The sequence below is a fragment of the Dryobates pubescens genome, chromosome 17 (genome assembly GCF_014839835.1).
Source record: "Dryobates pubescens isolate bDryPub1 chromosome 17, bDryPub1.pri, whole genome shotgun sequence".
NCBI lineage: Eukaryota > Metazoa > Chordata > Aves > Piciformes > Picidae > Dryobates > Dryobates pubescens.
This window is the reverse complement of record NC_071628.1, coordinates 16,105,995-16,132,345: the sequence shown is the minus strand read 5'-3', so window position 1 is coordinate 16,132,345 and position 26,351 is coordinate 16,105,995. Positions and strand designations below refer to the sequence as shown.

General features: G+C 38.7%; 1 protein-coding gene across 1 annotated transcript; it reads right to left on the bottom strand.

Annotated features, from left to right (window-relative positions):
- Window positions 1-1,416: 1,416 nt before the first annotated feature.
- On the bottom strand, window positions 1,417-26,028 carry AQP9 (aquaporin 9). Its single transcript, XM_009911238.2, has 6 exons — window positions 25,679-26,028; window positions 13,814-13,940; window positions 11,422-11,559; window positions 9,016-9,134; window positions 7,194-7,411; window positions 1,417-2,788 (listed from the first exon to the last, which is right to left on the bottom strand). The coding sequence occupies exons 1-6, from the start codon at window positions 25,778-25,780 to the stop codon at window positions 2,626-2,628; spliced, it is 867 nt and encodes a 288-aa protein (XP_009909540.1). The 5' UTR covers window positions 25,781-26,028; the 3' UTR covers window positions 1,417-2,625.
- Between the last annotated feature and the right edge of the window lie 323 nt (window positions 26,029-26,351).

Here is a 26,351-nt window from a genome sequence, read left to right as displayed (position 1 = left end):
TGAGACAGGTGTCTAACTTCTTGTTTGTTTAAAAGTAAGTTATTTAAGCAAGCACAGAACTGTAAACAAGTTGTGAGAATATTTTTTATGTTGCTGTGCTATCGCACTACTACGTCACAGCTTGCAGTGTGCATGCTGAAACTTTGGACAAGTAAATATCATTTGTACAGTAATTCAACACATAGGAATGGCATAAGTAGGAGAATCAAGATTTTGTGTTGATTTACAGGCAGAACCTGTTGTGCACAACTTCATGTATTTTGGCTGATCCACAGATGCACATCAAGTGTCAGCCAATCATTCAGTAGATTCTATAAACAAACCGTCCCTTTTCCATTCCTCACCTGTATTCTACTATTGACTATGCCAAATTCTAGCACAGCAAGTGATAGCCTGCATTTTGGATAAAATTGGTTATTTCTGGTTAATTAGCTGTCTGTTCTTTTATTTTCCACACATGAAATCATGCTAGATATTGGTGTAGGTGGCAAAGTGCCTTTCAGACCTGAGAGCAGACTTCTGACTGTTCCTACTTATGCAATCCCTCTGTAGACACAGATGGTTGGCAACCACCTAGGAGTGCTCCTGCCAAGTGTCACCAAGGGATGGGAGGCAGCACTCATTACAAGGGACAGCAAGACTCAGTCTGTAGTTGCTTTCCCACACCTGTTTGGTTTACATAGTGCAAATTATCACTATATAGGACAGATGAAGTAGTTTGTGCTGCCAATATATGTAAATTCTGCAGCTAGGAATAATTTCTACATTGTACTCTTGATTTTCCTCTGCTCAGATTGTAGACTGATCCTGTAAACCCCACTTTTTGCTATTGCAGTTATCCAGATCATAATATGAGGCAGTCAGATGTGAATGAGCATAGCTACCAAATGAGCATTTTGCAGAGGGTTTATATGGTCTCTGGGCAGCCTGAGTTCATTAGTGCTGTAAGTTTTATTCAAAAACATAATTAAAATTGGAATGTTACTCCCTTGAGTATATAGCATTACCTGCAGCAAGCTAAGCTTTGCTTGACCTGCTTATTCTGTCCCTTTGCTGCCATCAATTCAATATGGCATACCAGGAAGCATAATAAAGACATGCAGTGACATAAGCCTGATCTGCCCAAATGCTGACAGATTCTGACCATGGCATTTTCAAAACTGCTTTTGTGGATGCCTTACCACAGGCAACTACTGGCAACATGAAGGGTTCCCCCCTTCCAGAGTGAAAGCAGAAAAACAGTGTGAAATTCTAGAGTTCAGAGTTTTTAAGAATCCACAGGGAAGGACCTGAGACCCTGAAGTTTTGCCATGAAAATAGCTCAGGAGGATCACTGAGCAGGATGTCTACTTATTCATGATCACCACCAATAACCACATGTGTGTGTGTATACATACATACAAATATATATATGTATGTATATACATGCACATAGTAGAAATTAACTTTGATTTAATCAGATACATTCAATTCACAATGGTTAATCAGAAAAAAACCTTCACTTTTCAAGGATGGACATTTAGGAAGCGATGTATGTCCAACCACTTATATTTTGTGACAGGGAGCCCACACTTCAGCACTGTAAAGTGGAACTGGCCTTCCTTGGGGAATGCAGATCTAGATCTAAGACCAATTTCTAATTTTAATTACTGCTGCCAAAATATGAAATTACTCCCACAAACCAGATTAAAACCCCTCATGTAGATTAGAAGCACAAGGTCACTGTAAACCTTTTACAGACATGGACCTTGTGCTGACTTTGGTACAGCATAAACCTCTGCTGCTGGCCAGTCTTCACAGGAATAAATTTTATCCAGAAAAGTACAAAAACATAGGTTCAGGTTAATATTCTGTGTTAGGCTTTTAATATTGGTTACTATAGAAGTCAGGGAATTAGTTTAAAAGTAATAGGATGCTGTTCTGTGAAGAACCTGTGCAGAAGCAGACCCCTGTCTTTTTTTGGTGTTGATCTTATATGACACAGTTTGTGATCATACCCTTTGTGATCATATCCTCAGTTATTAAACACCATTACTGATGAGTTGATTCCTTGTTGTTCAATTAGTGACTCCAACTTTGTAAGCTTTAAAACTACTTCAATTAACATTTAGACAATTTGGATATTGTTTTTAGTTTTCAAAAATAATTAGTTTTCTTACGTAGTGTTCTTACACATTAATTCAGCATTGAAGCCACTACCTATGCATGAAGTGACAACATCTCATTTATCTTTAGTTAACTAGGCAACACAAATAAGATCATATGCATGGAATTAGCAGGTCAGTGCATCATCTCACTACACTTTTGTCTAGGAGATAACTCAATCTGAAAGCTGCATAAAAAAACCAACTATTTACACTTTCCACCCCCCAAGTTCCCAGTTTTGAATGTGATCAGAATCACAGAATAACAGAATCAACCAGGCTGGAAGAGACCTCCAAGATCATCAAGTCCAACCGATTACCTAACCCTAACTAATCAGCCCAATGGCCAGTTTTGAACTTGTCTTCTATATAGATTTTCTCCTTTGAAATGTGAATTTTAAATTGAGGGTTTATAAAATGGGGCAAATACTCATTTGTGTAAAACCTGCACAATAAAATGAGAGCAAAAAGTCTTCACTTCTTACTCCATATTGGTCAGTTCGTATTTATCATACACATCATTTTCTTCTCCTGGCTCAGTATCTGAGTGATGGATTTCAATAAAAACCATATAGGTCATTGCTCCAAGTACACCTCCCAGCATGGGTGCAACTACAGGGATCCACCACCAACTATTTCCAGCCCTGCAAGACAAAAAAAGAAAAAAAAAAAAAAAAAAGAGAGAGAAAGAACATTAACTATTTTTGTTACTGTAGTGATCACCCTACCTTATCATGGACCGATATGATGGCATGACACTCACAACACTGTAGACCTTTCTATTTTGCCTCATGTTTCTGTGAATGGATGACACTGCCGTCTGTCCTGCCCATATTGCAACTGAAATGCTGAGAGACAACCACCAGACATGTTGGTATATGTGCTGTACTTGCACCTGAGTAAATAAGGCCCCTTTACTGCTTCTGCTTGTCTGTTTTGAGGCAGGGAATAATTTGTGGAAAATGGTCTCAGGCCTGCAATAGCATACAGTGCTCTTCTTGACAGTCCCATAGATTATACTGGATTTTGAGTATATTTGCCTTGAGGAATATCATACAACACAGTGACTGTAAAGTAGATTATACTTGACCAGAGTGGCCAAGTTTCAGAGTTCATGATGTTGTATCCTACCTCTGTTTAAAATATAGGGTCTTTCAGTATGAGGCAAATAGGTGTTTAGACACTTTATACACCTAAAAGTTATTCTTTTATGGAATTATTGTGTTCATTAAGAAAGTCCAGCACATTGTCTCCACTGAAATATTTGTATAATTACTGGGATTTAATTTTTAAATATGTAGATCTATGAATGTTTTTAAAGAAACAAATCCACCATTAGAGAGTATCAAATAACAAATAATGGCCTCTTTATGCAGGAGACTTGGGCTTGTAGAATTGCTCTCCCTTTCCTGGAGATTCACATTCAGACAGTAAAATTTTGAGTATTGTGTTCAGAGCACAAACTTTCTTAACTCTACTGGTGCATGAAGGTGTTTTGTTTTGATAACATGCTGTAATAATTATGTGAGTCTGCAGTAAAAATCCAGCCACTTCAATTTCACGCATACAGAGAAGCAACATTTTTTTTTTCTCTTCCAGAAATACACAGGGATAAATTCATCTGTGAGAGGAACTTTACAGGAAGTTGCCAGGGCAATTTTTAAACTGTAAGGACACCTCTCAGTTTTATAGATTTCTGCATAAATGAACTTGTGGTTAATAGCAACACAAACGTTAATCTTGCAGTGTCCTGTTAATGATAATATTATTTCTTGTTCAGAAATGCCTTGGAAATGCATGTCTTGCCGTCGGAATTATTTATATTTTGCCCTGAGGATATAAAACAACATCTGATAATTTTCTGTTGAGTTCATAGATCTGTTTGTGGCTGAGTCCTTGACTTTCTGGAACAAGCATGGATTAAGGTTTTACTGAATGAATAAGCATGAGAACATTTATATCAAGTACTTGCATGTATTCCTCTGTGTGGGCCCATGTGTGTACGTGAGCATCTAATGAAGGTGTTCCTTGGCAGATTTATCTCAGCTTGCTCCATGAGCTGACATTCACCTCATTGGCTCCTGCGTGATCTTCTCCAAATCATGACCTGTGTTTGCACAGCTGCTGTCAGCTGCAATTTAAACACCCTCTGCTAAGGCAGTTGGTGTAAAGCCTTTGTAGAGGGCAACGCCAAAGCTGAAATAACATCAGGTCACATCAAGTTATGAGTTTCCGTAAGACTCAATCCTCCATCACAGGAGCAAGATACTCTTTGTGACAGCAAAGAGAGCTTCACTGAAGTAACCTTAGTTACACCATAACTTCACCCTAGCTTTCACCTTTGCTGCCAAGTAAGCAGGAAACATCCAGCTCTGCCTTTGTCATCATCAGGTGTTGTGGCTGTTGTGCAGAAGGGAGCTGGCGGTGAAGGAGAGGACTGCTAAATGGCACTTTGGTTAACTGCAAGAATTTCCAAGAAACTACACCATATGAACTACATGGACTAGGACCTTTGGCTCCTGTTAGACTTACAGATATCTTTCTCACCTAGACAGCTGATGTGGGACGATGAGATAACGCTGTTTGCTGTAAGAAATGCCAGGATAATTCCGGCATTCCCCAGTGCGGGAAGTGTCTGCCTGCTGTCTACACTCTGGAGAGAATGCAAAATACTTCAGAGGTCAGGTCGCCGCCCAGATCCATGTGCAGACAAGAGGCAAGTCTCCTGACCCTCACCGAAATGCAGTGTCGTTTATTCCGGACGATGACTCCCCTGCGCGGATCCGACGGCCACGAGGTGTCAGCGTTACCGCGCCGGCGGCGGCCGGGCTGTGCCCACCCCACCTCCCACTCCGCAGCAGCCACCGCTGCACCCCCTGTGCTGCCGCTGCTAGTCAGACCCAGCCTCAGCAAGGCTGCGAGAGAGCCCGCACTAGGCCAGGGGTGGAATAGTCTTCAAATGCTGGCGCGAAACACTGCCCAGTAGGGCCGCTTCTCACTCCTCTATGGGCAGCACTCAAACACTGCTGACCCAGAATGCACATTGTGAGATACTCCATCGTCGCTCCAAAAATCTACTTCCACCCTCACTCCAATGAATCAATTTCCAATTGTTCCGTTTGCACAGCACACACCTCATGTCGCTGTGGAGGTTTCACGCTTAAGTCGCCGTTCCTGGGTGTGCCTTTTACTTAAGCATCTGCCTCGAGGTCGTGAATTCCAGTTAAACTGAGACATCCAAGGTTTAGCTGTCGGGTGTTGATGCATCACTTGTGCATTACATGTGCAAGACAGACTTGGGTCTTGCATGTAGTGCCATCAGAGCATTAGAAGTTTTAGGATCCCACCTACGGTTATTCAGACTTTTCCCATAGTCTGTAACTGATCCAGAGCTTCCACCTACCTAACAAAGCTCAAGTTCTTCCTAAGTCACACAAGGATCTGTGCTGTAAATAAATGAGAACATATTCCTGTTTTATCATTTCCTTCATTTTTGGCTATAGTTGTAGCCTTACAACTGAAGGCAGGGAGAAAGCCTTTCTTTCCTCAATTTATACATACCTGAGACTGCTGTAAATTTATTCTGGCCATGGCCAGCAATGTCACATAGCTCTTTTTTAATTTCTTTCCTTTTTCTTTTCTTTTAATACATTCTCATTTTAAAATTTCTTAGTATGCTCTTTGCATCAAGGATATATTAACCCTCTGTATATAAATCCTAAAACCAGACTGGAGAAGGGCCCATATTAGTACAGTTGTACAGTTTTCCCATAACAGCTTCAATGTAAGTGAGTAAGACCTTACTTTTGGGGAGTAGGGAAGTTCACAGGCATTTTGTGACTAGGCCACAGTACAATCAAGGCTTCCAAACATTTTCAGCAAATATCCAATTTCATAATCTGTTAGAGATTACAGCACAGGACACTGTAATTACCATCATAGTCAACAACTATGTCTAATGGCACAGGGGTAAGAGCTGCTGGAAAGGAAAAGTGTGGAGGTAACTGGGATGGAGAACTAACCTCCCACTAGCAGCTGGCCAGAGCTGTGTTACATCAGAGCTTTGGGCTGGCTTGTGGCACGACTGTGCCTCTTTCTTCCATGGTGTGCCTGGCTTTTTTTTTTTTTCCTGTGAGAAAAGGTTTGCTACTGCTCTTCTCTACTAAGGCACATGATTTATGTAGATGGAAGTCATACTAAATAAATACAGATTATCTGCACATGGTGAAGTAGCGAAAAGGAAGTCTTTGCTAACCAGGGCTCTCTAGTGGTCTGCAATACTTCTGGGGATTCCTACTTGTAAGTAACTGGAAATAACTGGAAAAAACAAACCAAAAAGTCTGTCTCCTGATGACAGATTACTCTTACTTAGATATCCCAGAGTGCCTCTTACACTGGGTATGTGTAAGCTGTGGATCTGATGTGCAAATAATTAGCTGTGCATTCAGCCAGCCAAGAGTGCGTGTGCGTGCATGCGCACACGCATGCACAGGGATTTGAGAGTCTGCTCTGAAATGTGGGAAAATGAAGGGAGCTTTCTTTTATTCACTCCTTTGCTCCCAGGCAGGAAGTCAGGCTTTTAGACTGTTGTGTATTTCTGCAATAACTCAGTGGTAATAATAGGCTAAATCAATCTAATACCTCTCTGTTTTTTACAGCACTCAATAAATACTCCCAACTAACTCTCTCATGATTTGTTGTTTTCCCCCACACTTTTTTGTCTAAAAGCCACAGTACAAGAGAAGAAAGCACTCTTATGTTTTCAGTAACCTCTAAGAATCTCTAATATTTTGGGAAGGGTCTGCCTGAAACAATGATTGATACTAGAGATAATGCATGTTTGATTTGCCCTAGAAGCAGGAAATCCATTTTAAAGCCTAGTTCCTAGAGGATGTCTGGCTTAAAGTGCATGAATAGCTCCTTGTGGTATGCAAGGAATTACCTATATGTATATAAAGTATGATTTGGTACCATGTTGAATCAGGATCTGTCTTTCCAAGAAATCAACTTTAGCCAAGAGCATTTTAGTTCATATCCAGGCATACTTACGTGAATACTTCCATCCCCCATCCTGCAACGGCTGTGAAGAGCCTTGGGCCTAGATCCCTGGCTGGGTTCATGGCACAGCCACTGTTCATTCCCAGGGAGCAAGTAAGAGCAATTATAAGAAGTCCTATTGCAATTGGCTCCAGGCCCTTTGGTACACTGTTATTTCTGTTGTCAAAAACAGCAAATATAACCAGAAGAAGAACAGCTGTTGACATCACCTGGTCAATGCAAAGAAAAGAATATTGAATAAGTATGTGCTGGTTCCTTCCACTAATAAAGAGAGACTATGGCAGCTCTGTGGATTGTGGTGGCTTAGAGCTGGTATTTAGATTTATCTCACTATACAGAACAGCAAAATTGGGAACCAGTGCTTCTACAGAGTAATGAAGAGTTTTGTTGTCTGTGCTGAAACAAAAATACAATAAATGTGCTGAGGACATTTGAAAATTTAAAAACTACAACAACCTGGTGTGGGAAGAATAGAGGATTTAAAGAGCATCTCCTATATGAGGTCTGATGCCTTGTTACTACATCAGTGTAACAGTTCCATTTACTTCATTTGGGGTAATTTTGCTATGCCAACACAATCAGTTACATTGATGTAAGTATTTTATATGACTGTAGCTCAGGCTGATAAATTGGACTATACATGCATCTCTTTATCCAGCTACTGAATAAGGCAAGGAAAAAAAAAAGTGACATCTATAATGTCAAAACTGAGCAGATTAAAAACTAGGAATAACCTAAATTAAGGTTGCAGGTGTAACTTAACAGCTGAGCTGATGAGGGAAATTTTCTTGGAATTACTTTGACAGAAGTACTCATCTGCTTGAATCCAGTGCTTTGTAAATGTCAATTTTATTAATCATTAACTTTGGGGGAACAGCAGGAAAAAGTTTCAGTCATGTCAAAATATTCAATTTCTATACGGATTTAACGACAATTATGTTTGTAGTTTTAAAAAATTATTTTTATTTCTTCTGGTTTTAATTTTGTTTTAAAATATCCATGTGTAAAAAAATGTTATGGAGAAGCTTAAGCCAAAGGATTGTCTTTCTTATAAAATTTCATAACAAGGTTCGGATTGTTTTGAAGTGAGATTGCACAATCTTCAAGCCTTTACATAAGAAATTCCTGTGCTTTAACAGTCTAGTGTTTCATATCTTACAGAGTATTTCTTCCCTGTATGACTGAAGAAGGAGGCAAATTGATTAGAAGTGGGTAGAAGATACAGAACTTCATTTTTTCAGTGTTGGATAAGTGGGATTAGAGGAGAAAGATTGGAAATGGAGATTTTTTTTTTTCCAGATCCATTAATTTGAAAAAGTAACAATGAATACAAATTATTTGTGAAGAGAAGTTGGAGAGGAGATGTACGGTAGCTGAAAACTCAGTAGTTCAAGGTGTGTTAAACTGGCTGCTTAAGCATTACTTAAGGAATAACAGATCCACAAAATGGGATGGATTTTGATGTAAATGGACACAGCTCAAATGAAGTTTATGAAGAAACATTAATTTGTGCTGGGGAAAACCTCTTACATGTATTGCATGAAAGATGTAGGGTGCAATAATTAATATGATGTATGTGAAAATAACAACTTGAAATTGTCTTACTTGTAAAATATGACCAAAGTGTAACCCCCACAAACAGCACCGCATCATCGTTGCTATTGAACACAGTGACATGACCAAAACAGTGAGATGCATCATACCTGCTAGAGATCTGTGTTTTGGTTTGGTTTGTTCTGTTTGGTTTGTTCTGTTTGGTTTTACTGTTTTCAATATGTTTAATTTGTACAACAAAGACAGGGAGTGCACTTACCTGATCTGCAAATCCATTTACGAGGGACAGATAGGGAGCTGGATATGTTGCAAAGATATGTGCTGTTGCATTAGGTCCTGTAACTTCAAATTTTCCATTGCTGTACTCCATAATGGCATCTACAGAAAAAAGTCATTACCTGATTGCACTGCGTTTTCTATGACTAGAATGTAGTAAGTCTGTGCACTTCACATTCCCAAATGGAGCCTATAATTTTTTCTGTGAGCACAGCTAACAGATTGAAGGTGATGTACTTACTAATGAGACCCTTCTGCCTCATCTTTCCTCCTGTGCCTTGTGATGTACTTGTTTGAAGCACTGTATCACCGCATTCAAAATGGGGCCTTTTCCCCCACTATTTATTGCTCCAAAATCAGTGCCAAGGAGCATTTGCTGCTTCTGAGCACAGTTACTTTATTCTCCAAGAGGTGCTGTATTTGGCATAATGCCCCCCCAAATGCATAGTGTCCTGATTGTACTGTTGTGGAATCCCCTATTCCGTTTAGAAGTTGTGCAATGACTTCTGGGAATGAACTCTCCTGAGAGACTTCCTTTTGTGAAGGATTTTGAATTTTGTGCTCTGTGTAGGCTTTAGACCCAACTGCTGTGCTATCCATCCAAGATATGATGGGAGAGCTCAGCCCCAAAACTTCAGTTCTTGCTGTACTTAGTGTATTTCTATGTATATTGTCAATATGTATATTGTAAATACATGTGTATTGATGTTACTATATTTAAATATTTTAAATATGTTTATCACTTCTCTGTCAGAATAATTTGCTGCTTTGATAATATCTGAAATGTTAGAATTAGGAGAACACTGATGAAGACAGACATGAATGAGAAATACTTTGCCTTCATTTCACTAGTGGGTCCAGTGATAAACTCATACTTGTGAGTAAAGAAACAGCTTCCCATCTCCCATTGACATTAGGGTGAGGATTGTTTGTTTCTTCTGAAGACAGATCTTCTCTCTTTGCCTCTGTTTTTTCTAGCTTTGCTTAAGGCCACCACATGGGTGCAGAGAATATTTAGTTATTTACTTTGGTCGGGTGCTCTCATTTGCAGTGTCAGATTATTCCACTACATTTAACTCTTAGGGGGGAAAAATGGATAAGGAAAAGAAAATTTCTCAGCTGTGAGTTACTTTGTGCATCTCTAAAAAGGCCTCACCTTCAGCAGTCTAGCAGATATATTCCCTCACTCTTTCAGGGACATTGCTTAGAAGGAAAGCACCTAGTTCAAATACATGCGTGTGGGGAAGATGGAGACATTGAGCTCCTATATTTGTTTTTCTACTGGTGAATTTTTGCTGGACCTCAATGATTACACAACACACCTGCAAGTTGCAGGAAGGAAAAAGTTCAGGAGAGGTTTGCGAATTGATAGGAACAAGAGGGAGGCAAAAGTACTTTATCAGGGGGAGTGATAGGAAAAAATCCTGCACACATGAATAACAGGAAGACGCCTTCAAATCCAATCCTATGACTAGGTTCCCTATCGTGACTCCCTGTTCTAATGCTGCCCTTTGGCAGAACACATGCATGTTGACATACTGTTGCATCCTAGCTACAGCACTATTCCTTGTTGTCTAGTGTGAGAACTTAGATTCAGGCAGAAATCCTTTTCTGGAATACCAAAGTTTCAAATTCTAAGCTTAAAAAACAACAACAAGCAAACAAAAAAAGCCCAAATGAAACACACACACACACAAAAGCACACTCCCCCGCTCCCCAGCTGGAGTAGGTGAATGAAACAACTGATCAGATTGAGTGGGTTCATCAAATCAGACTCAATTACTGAGGTTTTCCCCCTTTTGTGTCACACCGTGTAAAAGAAACGTGCCTCGAGGGTAGGGGCAATTTTTATTTTCTTTTTTTCCCCTTCTAATATGTGATCCCTTTATCACTCTAGCCAGAGGTCATTCCCTTGGAGAACTACCTCTCTAGGGTGGTCTGAAGTTTAGTCAGGAGGGACTTGATCTCATATCCTGTAACTTCAATGAACGATGTTGATGATACTTGCCTACAGGCACTTGAATCAGGTCTTTCATGTTTCCAATTTGCTTGGAAGATGAATAGCACTATATCCTGGCTATTAAGTAATTTAAAATCCTTACTGAGAAATACATGATCTCAGAGTATCTGATTTCCCATGAATAATTTTTCTAAATTTCAGAACATTTCCTGGAGTATTGGTGTTTCAGAAACATTGTAGGATATCTGGAACGTTTGAGCTTCTTTTTTACTTCAAACTCTTTAAGCTTTTTCCATTCTTCTTTATGGCTTTAGGTTCAGACCTGACATTAGCCCTGTCTGAACACAGTCCTCTGCCTTCCTGGCATTCACTGAAAAATTGGGGCCTGACCTCTAGTTTGTCCTGTGAGCATGGCTAAGGCTTACTCACCATAATAAATCCCAAAGACAGCCGCTGCTCCCATGAATGCTCCCAGGAGTTGTGCTAATATGTAAATTGGTAATTTGGTCCATTTTAATCTTCCAGTCACGCACATGGCTAATGAAACAGCTGGGTTTATGTGACCACCTGAAATATAAATCACAAAATAAGTCTTATGGATGACTCAGATACATGAGAATAGGTGAAGGATTTGTAAAAATGTGGCCACTTTTCAGCATAAGACTAGTACATGCTTTTCTAGATGTTATTTTGCAATTAAATGCTGACTGTAATTAAATTGAAACAAGTTGGATGAAATTAGAAGGGGAGGGGGAAAGCTACCAAGATCTGGCTTCCCTTTTGCTGTTTGCAGACTGCTATTTATGAGACTGTTGTCCTGCAGTATGTATCTATAGATCTATAGAAAGCTTTTCTAGAAAAAGCCTAAATCTGCCCTATTGGTTGTGATGGGAGGGTCCATCATTCCCCTCAAGGTCTTTGGCTTTTTATTTTTAAGGGAGAACTGAGGCAACAGAACATTCGTTCAGTGTAGCAAGCACGTATTAAGATTAAGAAATATTATTGGCTTGATCATGTATCTTGAGGCAGATCTGGAGTACCCTGCATTTAAGTCATGTTTAAATCCCCCTCTTCAACCTGGGATTGCCTAGACACTCCTTTTTCATGAACATAAAATAATATTATATTAGGGCTATCCAACATCATGCTGCCTATTGGTGAGCTATGCCTAGATGGGATCTGTGAACAGCAGTGCTTAGTTTTTCATCACATGTTTTCATCAAGCTCTTACGCCTTCCAGAAAGGTCCGTGATAAGGAAACTGATAAAGCAACTGAGCTGAAACAGAGTTCTATTTCCTGTGGAATTTCCTTCCTTTGTATTTAGCAGTAGCTACACCTAAGCTCACATGGAAAAGATTTCAGGAACACTGAAATTCTCTGTGACAATTTCAATTGTTAAAACATATTTAAGTCACATGCTAGTCACTTCTTTCAACATCTTTTAAAAAGTGCTGAATACTTTTGGAAAACTTCATGTTTTGCAATTATGTAATACTTAAGAACTACAAAATTGCCAAGTAAACAGATTAAAAAGCTTTGCAAGGACATAGCAGATCCATTGCTTACTTTCTAGGTAAAGACTCATTTCAGCTGTATGGTTACCAGGAAAAAAATGGAATTTGTTTTTTAATAAAATAACTTTTTAATAAAATAACTACAAGAGCATGACCTTTGTCTGTCAAAAGCTAGTGATGAAGAAAGGGCCTCTATGTACAGTTTCTGTGTTTGTTTGCACTTAGGTCAGTGAGTCATTACCTCATGAAATCCAGGCACCTTTGATACATAATGAACTGACAAACACAGATAACAACCTGGATAGAAACCTTCTTTGTATCACTTCCAAAATGCTGACCTAGTAGCACCAGTCTTGAATTAATTTTGAATTCCTTGCTGAAGGATTCAAATTCTTTGGTACAGAGCAAATAGATGGATGGCACCTGATTTAACAGCCCTTCATCTGAATTTTGATAAATTGTTATCTTGTCTTTTGTTCTTTACTCTGACTGGAATGAATAATTTTCCTTTCTTTCAACACTTGATACTGTTCTCCACCTGTATGTAATACTGGGCAATTATGATGGCCAGGACAAATCTGAATAATATTAAAGATGTGTGATTAACGTTAAATTCGGAAAGGAAAACTCAGCCCTCATGCTGACAATAGAGGGGTTAAAAGGTTTTTGGTTCTTGTACCACTGGTAGTATAGTGGTTTTTTTAAAAAAAGTCTGTTTTGGACAGTATGTTCCCCACTCTTTTGTGGCTGAATTGATCACACTCATGAGTTTGTGTGAAATTATTTCGACGTTGAGGAAAATTAGGTGGAAAAAAATCAAAATAGGACTTTTTATAAATAAAAACATCTCAAATTCACCAAGTGTGCAGACTATATATTTTATGCTAACATGTATTTAGGATTTCACAAAGAATTGATGCAAAATATTTCAGCATGGCCAAAGAGCCATACAATTTACTAACATTCTACATAGGAACTAATATTCTAAAGTAGTAATCATATGTTGGATTGTCACAGCCTACTGAAATATCTGTTCCTCTTCTTTAACAGAGAAAATGCACTGCATGCAGAATCCTTCATTGAGAGAAAAACACATTGCATCATCTGCAACTGCTCTGCCCTACTGGGATTGAACTGTAATCTTGCATATAATGGAGATGAGTACCCCTTAAAGAAGCAAATGCAGAACAGGTTAGTGGTGCTTGCTATAGCTAGATACATAATTTATACCATGAAATGGAAGTAATTTAATATGATAGCCTGAAAACCATGGCAATAAATGTTATATGTAAAAGAATTCACTTACCAGAAACCCCTCCAGATACATAAACTGCTATGGTGACTGCCATTGCAAATCCAATGCTTATTGTCACGGTCCCACCATGGACTCCTCGGCTGAGGACAGCCTGTCCTACACACCCCAATCCAAGCGCCTGTATTTTGAAAGAGGAAAAGTAAAACTGTGAGTATGTCTATAAAATGTTATTGGTTAGTTTGAAACACCTGCTACTGTCCAGGTATACCTGAAAATGTTGTTAAATACTCTAACAATGATAGAATTTGAGATTAGCAGCATGTGTTGCTGGTGTTGCCTTTGCTGCAACGAACATTTGTGCTTTAGCTCTGTGACCAGAAAGGATGTCTGCTAACAAGGACCTCTCTCTCTCTCTCAAACAGTTTTTGAGTACAATGATGCAATACACATCAGAACTTAAAGCCTAAACAAAATCTCACAGCCTTTACAAAAAATTTCTGTATCTGAAGGTGAAGAGTGAATTAATTCATAGAGTCATCCAGACTGGAAAGGATCTCCGAGATCATCAACGCTAGCCATTAATTCTGTGGTAAGTTTTAAGTTCCAGATTCTTGTTATAAGCCATTAAAAAGTTACTATAAATATTATGAAATATACTTCAACTTCTTTTACTGTATAATGATGGAACTCTGGAATGAGACAACTGTCTGAAGGTTAAAGTGTTTGTTACTGTTACACAGCCTTGATATCACATATTGCTCTATCAAAATATTTCACTGTCTCTGCAGCTAAAACAAGTACTGAAGTGAGGATACCTGAATAATTCACACTGGAGTATTCTCAATGGATTTAAGCTAGCTTCCATTTCATGTTGGCCCCCCTCAGAATGAAGTTCAGCAACATATTTAAGTATATGGTTTAGATCATTCACTTCTAAAGCTTCTCTTTGGATTCAGGCATGTATTTAGGTCCTATTAAACTTGGTAAGAAAGCTGAGTCTTCGAAATCTTATTCAGCAAAACACTTAGGCATGCAGTTAAAAAGAACACAACAGTCTGTGGAAGACATCCGTTTGATAATATCTATGGTCTGGAAAGTTTTGCGTCTCTGCAACTGTAAGCGATCTGAATCATACCATTTCTGGGATGTGACTAGATTTATCTTGAGCCACCTTAATTACTTTGACGTTGAATTGGATATATGTTATATACCCACTCCTCCTTTGATGGTACATGGGAATATGATTTTTTGTCTTCTTCCTATAAAATCATTTACTTTTAGCCAATGCCATTGGTTAATGTCCTTGCTTCACTTTAGTTCTGCCATTACTGTTTGTCACTAATGACTGTATTGCAAATATTTGTCCCAACTATGCATATTTGAATACATGAAATTTAGTTATTTTAGCAATGCTTATGTTCAGTTGCAAGGCAGTTGCATTCAGAAACTGCAAAATAAAGGGAAAATCTCTCCTGCCTTAGAAATAGGCTGTGCCAAAGATTTGGTGACAGAGGTTTAACAAGCAAGTCCTGCTAGAATAGATGCAATTTAAACAGGCAAAATCATACTTTTGTTTCCATTATTTCCCCAAGGGTCTTAACTAGTACCAAAATATGATAGGAAAGCTGTCAATAAAATTATACTTTTAACCTCTTTGCAATGCTGACAGAGTTTGTGTTACGAAAGTGCCCTGAGACTATGTCATATACCAAGGTGCAGTTCTTGCCTTGAGGCTACAATCATGCAAGCAAAGAAAACGCTGACTGGTGCTATGAGGTTACGTAAGGGTAGGGTGGTGTTAGATAGCTGTAGTTTATTGAACTGTGTAATTCAAAGACACAAGACATACTCCAAGCTGCAGAGGATGACGTAAGCTTACGTTAGGCATTCTCTCATTGCACAAGTGCACACAGAGATACAAAACCAAAATATGCTTTAGTCGTTTGCAGATTAAATTACATGGATTTTTTAAAACTTCATATGAGATAATTCTCATCATGTATTTGTATGTTTAATATGGAAGGTATGGGCATGCTGGAATTTCTGCAAGTTTAAGATTTGGGCACAAGTGTAGAAGAGATGGATTTAGCATGCTGTAGCCTTCATGTTCCAGCCTTCTCAAAGGGATTATTCAAGAAATTGCATCTTGCTCAGACAAGGAGCAAGTTCAGAAGGTTGGTGTGGGACCCTGTGTACACTGGTGTGCAGTTTGCATTCAGACAACCAGTTAGAGCTAAAATTATGCACTTGTGTTCTGAAGTGGCACAGGCAGTTTTGCAGATTCACAGAAAAGGCCATTCTTTAGAAAATATTACCCCTTTCTTTAAGAAGGATGAAAAAAAGAGAACAGGAGTTGGAGATGAGTATAGAAAAGGATAAGATACAGTGAGCACATCTGTGTATATCAATGACAAATTCAGAAGAGGAAAGGAAAGAACAACAGGAGGTTGTTCCCTGATTACTAGAACGGAATAGAGTCCTACAAAAATAGCTGGGTGGTAGTCCTCTTTCATAATAGCTTCTGCTCTACATGTCATAGGGAGGTGTGCAACTCCAGACACTCAGATTTTGTTATCTAGTCTCAGAAAACTCTGTCTACAAATAAGAAGACAAACAAGCCAGCCTGAATACAGCTCCACTGGTATCTTGCTTGGTGGACTGGTTAAATGACTACCTGTACTCATGTACACTCAATGAACACCACTGCAGGCACAAGTCAGTGTGTGCCCATTCTGGGATGGGGAAACTGGGAACTGAACCTGCAGTTGTGAACTATGACATGGTAATATTTTCTTCATCTGCTGTCATCTTAAAAAAGAGAGAAAAAAAGATTTCTCATACCTACTAGAGCTGGGGTCACATAACTGGAAACTATCACCTAATCATGTAATTACATGAGCAGCAATTTAATACCCTGTGAATCTTTTTTCGGCTGAGCTAAGACCAACTAGATCATCAGCTTGTAACTAAATATTCTAAGTTTCTAGGCCAAGCTCAACTATCAGCTGCACCCACACAAGCTCATTGATTAAAACAGGAGGAGTTGATAGGAGTTTAATTTGCAGTAGAATACAGCCAGATCTCTTTATCTTGTCTTATCTTATGTTACCAGGTTTTCATCATAGCAGTTGTCTATAGCCTGATCTGCTTAAATTTACTGGAGTGGCTTCAGTACTGACTTTTTTTTTCCACAAAGTAATTAGATTACTGTGTAAATAACACTTTCAGCTGTGGAATAGCTGTCTGTGTGCTCTCTGCCAAAGAACTTCCTTCATAGACATGAGATCCTTCTCTTTGTCTTGGCTAACAAAGTTAAAGTTAGGAAAGGAAAATGACTGGCCTCCAATGAGCATAATGTCTTGTTACTCCTGCAAAACTTTTCATGAGAAAGCCTGGTGACCGCTTTGCCTCTATCTTTTGCAAATGATTGTAATGGAAGTTTTCAGTGTAAATAGGATTTCCTGTAAGATCTGAATGCAGAATTTAGGGAATCTACTTTTTTTTTTTACATGGCCTGTAAAGCTTTAGACATCTTAAAGCAGAAGGGTTATATTAAAAAAGTCCCCTTCCTACTGCATTCACAGACATACACTCTTGCGGCAACACGAAAGGTTCGGCCAAGTGTCCTGCTTTTCGTGAGTGTGGAGACAATGACACCTGGTTTGTTGTATCTTATATATCACCAGCTGCCAAGCTGTGGTGAGTTACATACCTACAGTGAGTATCACAGATGTCCCTGTGGGCACTGAGTATGGCCTCAATGGCCACACAACTGATGATGCTCTACAAAAATCCAAAATTTCAGTGTGCTGCAAGGAATACAGTGACAGCAGTTTTAAAAAAAAACAAAACTAAACTTTCAATCAGCAAACACTAGAAAAACATTTAGAAAGTTCTAGTTTAGTCAGTTTTCAGGACAGAACCATACCTGAACAACCACAGCTAATTATGAATAATCTCCAAGGATCCCTCCGCTGATTCACAATTTTCTGCGTGAATGCCTGTTTAGGTAAGACAGCAACCCTGCCCCTTTCCCACACCATTCACCCACCTATGTTCTTCTGTCATTCTCCTGAGAGGCATTTCCTGCTAGACCAAAGTTTGTCTGCTCCCCTTTTCTACACTGGACTGCTCTGGATTCTGCTGCACACCTGTGCAGTGCTCTGAAGAGGACAGGCTCTTAGGAGCCAGTATGTTATCCTCAAGCTATGTGCTTACCATGAATGTCCTGCTGTCCTAAATTTATCTGTTCTTAGTCTAGAGAAGCAGAGCGATATTGCTGGGACACTCAAGCACATGAGAGCAAGCTCTGGTATTTCACTTCTTAAAACCTCCATGCCTTCTCCAAGCAGTCAGACTTAGCACTGCATATTTGTTAGGCCCTTAAAACCGGGGATACAGGCAGGAAGTACTTTGGGGGTTGGGAGAAGTGACTGCATTTTACCCGTCACTGCAAATAGGAATCTTTTCGACCAAAATTGCTTATGAAAACCTGAGAGGGTTGTTTGTGGTTTACTGTAGTCTTGTGCAGTCCTTCCTGCCCCCTATTAATATTTCTATATATGGTAAGAGTGTTGCTTATAAAAAAAAAGTAAAAAATAATTAAAAAAAACCCTTTTCATATATGAGGCTGATTAGTAAATCGGTGCCCTTCCAAAGGTCTTTAATGTGGACTATATTTTAGAACTCAGTTTCATTTCCAATCTCTATTTACAACACAAGACTTGCTTAAGAATTTGTCTATTGCATTGCATAACAGGGTGTTTTATAATGGATTAGAAACCCCTTCCATGCAGAGTTTATTTTTGCTCTGTTTGTGTCTTATGTAGGACTTTAATTCAGGCAGGGCTCCTGAGCACGCTTTCAACAGGGACAGCAAAGTGAATAGTAACCAAGCCAGATGTGTTAGATCTACTAAAATTCAGGGCATTACCTCTACAAGAATTCAAGTTGCAGGGAAATCCTGTTCTTCCAGGAGAGAGTAATCTTCATCTAATTTAGTTTTTAATATTTGCCATTTTTCTTTTTTTTTTTCTTCTTCTTTTCTTGAATCAGGTACTACTTAAAGTTTTTAATGTGAGATAAAAATATAGCTTACCAGTAAAGTAATTTTTAAATACTTTACAAGCACATGGCTCTTTTTAATTAAATATTCTGGTGGGGAGGATTTCTGTACAATACAATTTAATCAAACTTGGAGTAACAAAGAAATCACTATATCCGTTCTCATGATGATCTCCTGGGACACAACCAATATCCTCTGGGGTTCAAATGGATTTCCCTTTCCCTTTTTTTTTCTCCCCCCAGACTTCCTATCTAATAAAATAAAGCTTTAGGGAGTCAAAAACCACACCCTTCTCATTTAATTAAATAGCAGTGGCATAAGCCTTAAAATGGTTGCCATTTTGAAACCATTGTTGCATTACTACTTGGAGACATGAATGTAAATTTAATAAAGCCTTGGATAAATTGTGTATATTGATCTTTTAAGACATATGAAGAGCTGGTTCAAATTGCTCTGTGGGGAAAAACACTGAAAATATTGAGGGGAAGACTGTGCTGCGTTATATAAACTGATGCTTTACCTTTTTTTATTATTGTTTTTGCACACATAAAATTAAAAGCTTGAACTCACCTAGAGAGAATGCAAAATCTACATTCTCTCATATTTTATTATGATTAATATTGCACTCTTCACCCTAAATGGAAAATGCTTTTCTTTCCTGAACTCTATAGGGTAACTGGCTTAAATCAGTTTCTTCAGTGAAGATTATTTTTATTTTCTTGGAATGAAAGGAAGTGAAACATTTCATATCCAGATACAAACTTTCAGGAGTGAAACATGGCTCCTTGCAAAGGGGCAAGGAAATAAAGCTAGGCAAGGGAAGAAAATTTTATCTAGTAGCTTCTGGAGGAGAAAAAAAGAGCTTGTATAGGTGCTGCTTCCCTCCCAGGTTACTCATTTATTCTTGAGTTGAGATGCACTTCTCTGCTTTGCTTTCTACACCAACTGAAGCAATTGAAATATTTCTAGACTCTTAAAATGTGTTTAGTGGTGCTCAAAGAATCATACAATCCAGAGAGAGCATAGGAGTAGGCACTGCAGTTTCTGAGAAAGGAGGTATTCTGTACTCTTAGGAGTGAGTATAAGGGTGAATGTATCTTTTCCTTTACTCTTTGCTTTTGGGTGCAGGAACACGGTGGCTGGATCTTCGTTGTGCCCTCATAGTTGGAGGTTATATGTTATTACACATGTAATTAAAGTCTGAGTATGTTCTTTTCACGAGCTGTTTTCTGTTGGGGTGGGGGGAGGGGGAAGGACAAAAGGAATGCATTTAGAAGTAAAGCAACTTTTAAGGAATGGGTCAGAGGAACTGAGCTGAGTTTGCCTTTAAACCAGACCATGGCTTGGAGAGCTGACTAGACTTCACTTTTAGCCAGAAGTGAATTTTTGAGTGAAGAAGAGAATTATTGAAGTGTTGAGCTCACAAAGATATAAACTCACTGTATGGCATGAACTACATTCATTATTCTTTTATTCCATTCTTCAACTGTTTGTGACAATCAAAAATAGTTATTACTTTTATTAGCTTTATTTAGTGAAACTTTTGGAAAAACATCCTGTCAATCTCTGTCTTTAAAACACAAACTAAGTAAGTTTTACACTTGCAGTTGAATGTTGGGTGGATGCAACTCTTCTGTGAGGCTCAGGGAGAGTGCCTACATTTCAGTCCTACAGATATAAACTTCCTGGAAACGAGTGTAGCTACAAGTCTTGGAAAATTAAGTTCAGCTTACTGGAACCTTTTGGTTAAATGAGTTATGGGGTGGGGCTGATGTTGCAAGGATGAAGATTAACTCTCTTTTTCATGAAACAGAACATCTGAGTCACCTGAAAGTCTAAAATGTCATATACCGGAAAACTTCATTTTGTATTGAAAACAAAAGATTTCCTGTGACTTTTCAGATTTATGGGGTTTTTTATGTATAAACATTTTGGTGTACAAGAACAATTGGATAACCTTCCTTTCAATTATTTCACAGTGCTAAGTATTCACCCAAATTAAAGAATGACCTCAGGGAAACAGAAGTGTTGTCTAGAAAAATAAGTAAATTGATTTTGATAACAATAAATTTATAGAAATTATACCAGTGTGCAAGAACACCTCCTTAACCTCAGCACAACTAAAGGTCTTTGTTACCATTCTGACTTCCATTTGCAGTGCTGATTTAATACAGTATCAAGAAAGAGGAAGAGTTTGCACATCTTCAGCAAAAATCATTAGCAAAGTTTCAAGCTGTCAAAACATCTGCAACTGCTCCAATTATAGAAACAGAAAGAACTTTGGGTTGGTCATGACAGGGAAAAGAAGCATGTTAGTCCCAGAAAATGAAGAGGTTGGGCCTGGAAGTGTAGGATTAAATTCTATGACAGTAGATTAATGAGTGACTCTTATTTATTGATTGTACTTTAGTATTGCTGTTAAAGGCCTTAATGTATGATCTCTTGTGATAGGAGTGCTTTTCAGAATGCAAGCATTGCATGGAAATTGTATATAATAATTAAAAAGCTGTCAAGTGATAAAAATAATATGTTTTATAACCTTTTTTTATCTAACTTTGAAAAACTTAAGTTCATTGTCTAAGAGCTGATTACTCAAGATACTGTACATGAGCCAGCAGTGTGCCCAGGTGGCCAAGAAGGCCAGTGGCATCCTGGCCTGCATCAAGAATAGTGTGGCCAGCAGGAGCAGGGAAGTCATTCTGCCCTGCACTCAGCACTGGTTAGGCCACACCTTGAGTACTGTGTCCAGTTCTGGGCCCCTCATTTTAAGAAGGACATTGAGACTCTTGAATGTGTCCAGAGAAGGAACAACGAGGCTGGTGAGAGGCCTCGATGATAAGCCCTATGAGGAGAGGCTGAGGGAGCTGGGATTGTTTAGCCTGGAGAAGAGGAGGCTCAGGGGAGACCTTATTGCTGTCTACAACTACCTGAAGGGTGGTTGTAGCTAGGTGGGCGTTGGTCTCTTCTCCCAGGCAACCAGCACCAGAACAAGAGGACATAGTCTCAAACTGTGCCAGGGGAGGTTTAGGCTGGAGGTGAGGAGAAAGTTCTTCCCAGAGAGTTGTTGGCCATTGGAATGTGCTGCTCAGGGAGGTGGTGGACTCACCGTCCCTGGAGGTGTTCAAAAAAGGGATGGGATGTGGCACTTGAAGCCATGGTTTAGTAGTCATGAGGCGTTGGGTGATAGGTTGGACTTGATGATCTTTGAGGTCTTTTCCAACCTTATTGATTCTATGATTCTATGTACCTCAGGAAATACTTGTAAGCAATTTCACCATATCCAGTCTCCCTTTCACAAAAATCTAGAATGTGGAATTTAGTTTTGTTATAAATTTCTAAGTAGCAATTAAACACTTAAGGAGTAAATGATCAAAAGCTGCATTTACTTTTAAGCAATAATATCATGTCACAAAGATTCTAATGCATGCTTAGAACAAGGTATATATATTAGTGTAGTGTACTGTAATTAATATGCACTGGGATGGAAGGCCACAAAGAGAAAGATATGGAAATTTTGTTTAAATTTTAGCTTTCTGACCCGAGCGGATAGATGCAATATCATACTTAAATATTTTTCATGCAGGGCTAAACTTCACAACAAAGCAGGAGTGATAATGTGAATAATGAAGTGGTCAGAATATGAAAGCAATACAAATTTTTTTTTGATGAGCAAAAGAGAACTAGCCTTCCTTGGGATGGGTTGGATGTTTTGCAGTGTGGGCTGTCCTGAATTCAACTCATGCTCACGAGCTGCATCCTCTATGCACAAACAGACATTTGCTTCAGTTTTGCAAGGGGTGCCCCACCTCCAGGTGGAGACCAAGCTTTGGGTACTATGCATCACTCTGTTTTCTAAAAAATCACCGAAGAGTTAAAGTGCAACGTTTTCTCAGCTGGGTGGAACCTTGCAAAGAGAATGCTGTGTAGATCAAGACAGTAACCAAAAGGTCACCATAACCAAAATCACAGGCAATTTGGATTTGGTTATGGACTGTACATTTTGGTTCTTCTGCCCCAATTCTTGTCACACAGCATAATTAGAGAAATTGTGCTATGCTTTGGAGAAGTCAAGGCTTGATACTGAAAGAAATCTGTGTTTCCCTGGCAGAATACATCTGAGTAAAATATTGCCTATTTACCAGAAGGATTACCCAGAGAGGTGATAATGGCAGCTGCTCTGTATACCGTTGGACCCACCTACACAGCAGGGTGCTTTCAGGTTCCTTGAGGATTCAGTGAGAAACGCTGAATACTGAAGTTGAAATTGCTGCTTTGATAAGTGGAGAGAGGGACTCATACAAGTTCTGTCTGCATTACCAAATCATACAGGGCAAGTAGATGGTTTAGAGAGCCAGAATATGGACATATCAGGAAAAGTATCTCCAGTCTGACCATTAATTAGCACATCTGTTGTAGTTCTGGAGCTCACCTTTCACTTCAGTTTCATCTGAAAATAATTGTTTACATGATCTGAGAACATGCATCAAGGCAAATCACAGCATATTAAGTAGGGATGACCAAGAGGTGTTGTCCAAACTGCATGCCTAGTGAATTTCCAAGGCCTATTGTCTCAAATCTATTCAACATCACAGGCAGAACCCTTCTGATCCCAGGTGAAGGCTTAGTTTTCGCCTGATATGCAATTTCACTTTATACATTTTCCAGTTTGGCAAATAATGTTACAAGACGTGAGATGGTAGTTTAAGCTTTTAATAATAGGGAGTTCGTGATGCTGTTCTTGAGAAAAAATAGAAAGAGGTGATTTGGAAGGACACAATTTCACCCAACTAACTGCCAGAGGTGCTAGGCTGGTTGCAGATTAAGGTTCAGTCAGTTAGCTTTGACTTCCAGACTGAGCCTGTGAGCAACAGAAACATTTATCTTTGCCTTGCTCCCTTGTTCAGGTGCTCCTCATAAGCTGTAAAACCCATCATGCTGACATAAAATGTCTTTCAGCAAAGATCTGGATCAACTGTAATGTACGTGGTGAACTCTCATCTCACTTTCACTTCGTAAAAGGATTAAGGCATAGGTATTTTTCAGGTCACTTCCAATCTAAACCATTCTATGAACCTATGAATCTATGACTCTGAATAGGATAGTGGAAGAAAGCTATTGCTGCTTTCACATACATGGTGTCTGTTTTACAAGTGTTCTGCCCTCTGATCTACCAGGGTGCCCCTCTCATTAGCTCACATTTAAGTTAGGGGTGTAATGTTTGTCTGTTCTTAAAGAGAAACTACTTACTAGCTGACATAGCCTAAATGCAATAGCAATAAATAACATCAGAAAAGTCAGTTTCTTCATAGTAAACACTACAGATACACTGAAGTATCCAAACAGTGAGAAAGACACAGTTTAATCCATGTGAAGCTCTTCTCTAAGATTATCAACAAATTTGTAGCTTCATTTTCTACTGCATTCATTATGGTGAGTGTAATAGAAAATGGGCTTTGGGTTTGCATTTCCTTCTGGTCTTGTGCCATAGGACATTAAATAATGGCATTTGTGGTCTAATCTGCCCTTTAATACATTTTCTTCACTTGCTTAATTGTATTAATGGAAAGAGGAGGATGATCGTCTGGTGAGGACAGAGTACTGGAAGTCAGGTGATCTGGGTCATGTTCAGAGTTCTGCTACGGGCTTCCATTGCCATCTACTGTAATCAGGTTTGCTAATATATAAAATGAAGATAATGACATTTCCCCTCTTACCAGGGTGTTGTGACACTTAATTAATGTTTGTAAAGTGCTTTGTGCTTCTTGCTTCTAAATGTGCTCCTTATTGTAATAATGTCTTATGGATGGTATTAAATTTGAGAATAATGTTACTTTAGTGCCTGTGCACTTCAGTTAGCTGAAGTGTGGCAAAGACCATTATTTTCATGTATTTTATGAGCTACTGGAATTTTTAGGTTACTTACTTGAAATTTAGCTAATACAGTTAGGGTTATAAAATATACCATCTCAGTACTAGCCCTGCTTCTTATTTTTTTCTGTTATTTCACAATGATGAATTATCTAGCAATGAGCAAGCCTGTCTTATTCAGACTAAAAGGAGGAAAAAAAGAGTTTGGCATAAATACTGCAGCTGCTTAACTTCCAGCTCTGCTACTGAGCCTGCTCTCTACCCTGGTAAATCACAGGGCAGTGCTCTGTGTCGCAGTGAGTGCAAAATGCACGGAAAAACTGAGCAAGAAATTAAGGGAAAAAAATCTGGGGATATAGGAAAATAGGAAGTTTTGCTATTTATCTAAACTGTAGCAGTACCACAGGACCAAGAGCTATGTAATTCATGCAGTATAGTTAAAAACAAAAACTAGTTAACTTACAAAATCTCGGAAGGCTAGGCAATGCAACTCCCCCAAAATTCAGCACAGATCACAGCTAAATTACTATACTGCACAGAAATAACTCAGCTGAAATTCTCTTAATATGCAGTACAGTATGTTTGTTAAAACAAATGAAAGTTGTTCATAGAAATCAAAGCACAATAAACTGCTGATCTTTAAAAAAAAAAAAGAAAAAGAAAAAGCATTATTAATGTTCATTGTGCATACATGGATTTTTCAGAATGTGGTAGTTCTCTAAAATTCTGCTCCTACATGAAATCATTATCAGAAAATTGTAACACATGAAGCTATCTCTTTTTAATAGCCAGTGATAATTGCATTAAGTGAAGAAAGGAATTGCAAACTTACCCGAAATAGAAGTTTTTCATTCAAGGCTGTGCAGTGTTTGTCAGGCAGTAACCACATTGCTGGTACAGTGCAAGAAAAAGCATATGTGTTGCCTTACAAGCACTGTCCAACATTAGATCAGTAGGAAAAAAGGAAAGTAGCTGACACTTACTATCAATATAAAAGTTCCCAGGAATTCTGAGAGGGCTTCTTTAATCAAGCTGTTCTTCAAGACAAATTTCTCCTTTAAGCTCCTTTTGCTTTTCCGGCTCATTTTGGCTTCCTCTGTTGCTCGGGTGCCGTAGTTAGAAATACACACAAAATTTGTTCTGTATTTGTCCCTGCTCCAGCTGAACTTTGACACTTTTACTCATACATTGAAATATGAGATTTCATCTTGTGCAGCCAGTGAAATCATCTGACTGCAGGCATTGACAGAACTAACTCAACATGCCCTAACAATTCATCCTGAGTTTTCCATCCTGTGTCTTCTCTGAGTTCACTTCTATTTACACTGGTTAGACAATACCAGTAAGTTCACTATCAGAACCCTTCTTTTTTTTCTTTCTTGGAGAATGGATTAATCATTACCTTTCCTGTTGTGTTACCTTTGTTTGTTTGTTTATTTTCCTCTGGTAAAAATAATAAAATGTTGTTCCTGTCACGTTGATTAAAAAGAAAGGAAACAAAAAAAAATAAAAGACACCACAAAGTAAGGAAACAAAATATGGTTGAAAAGTTCTCACTGACCTAGATTGGGATTAAAACGATGCTGCTATTGGCTGGCCAAAAACTTTTCAAGGGGAGATTGTAAAAGAGAGTGAATACTTGGGAGAATGCCGTGC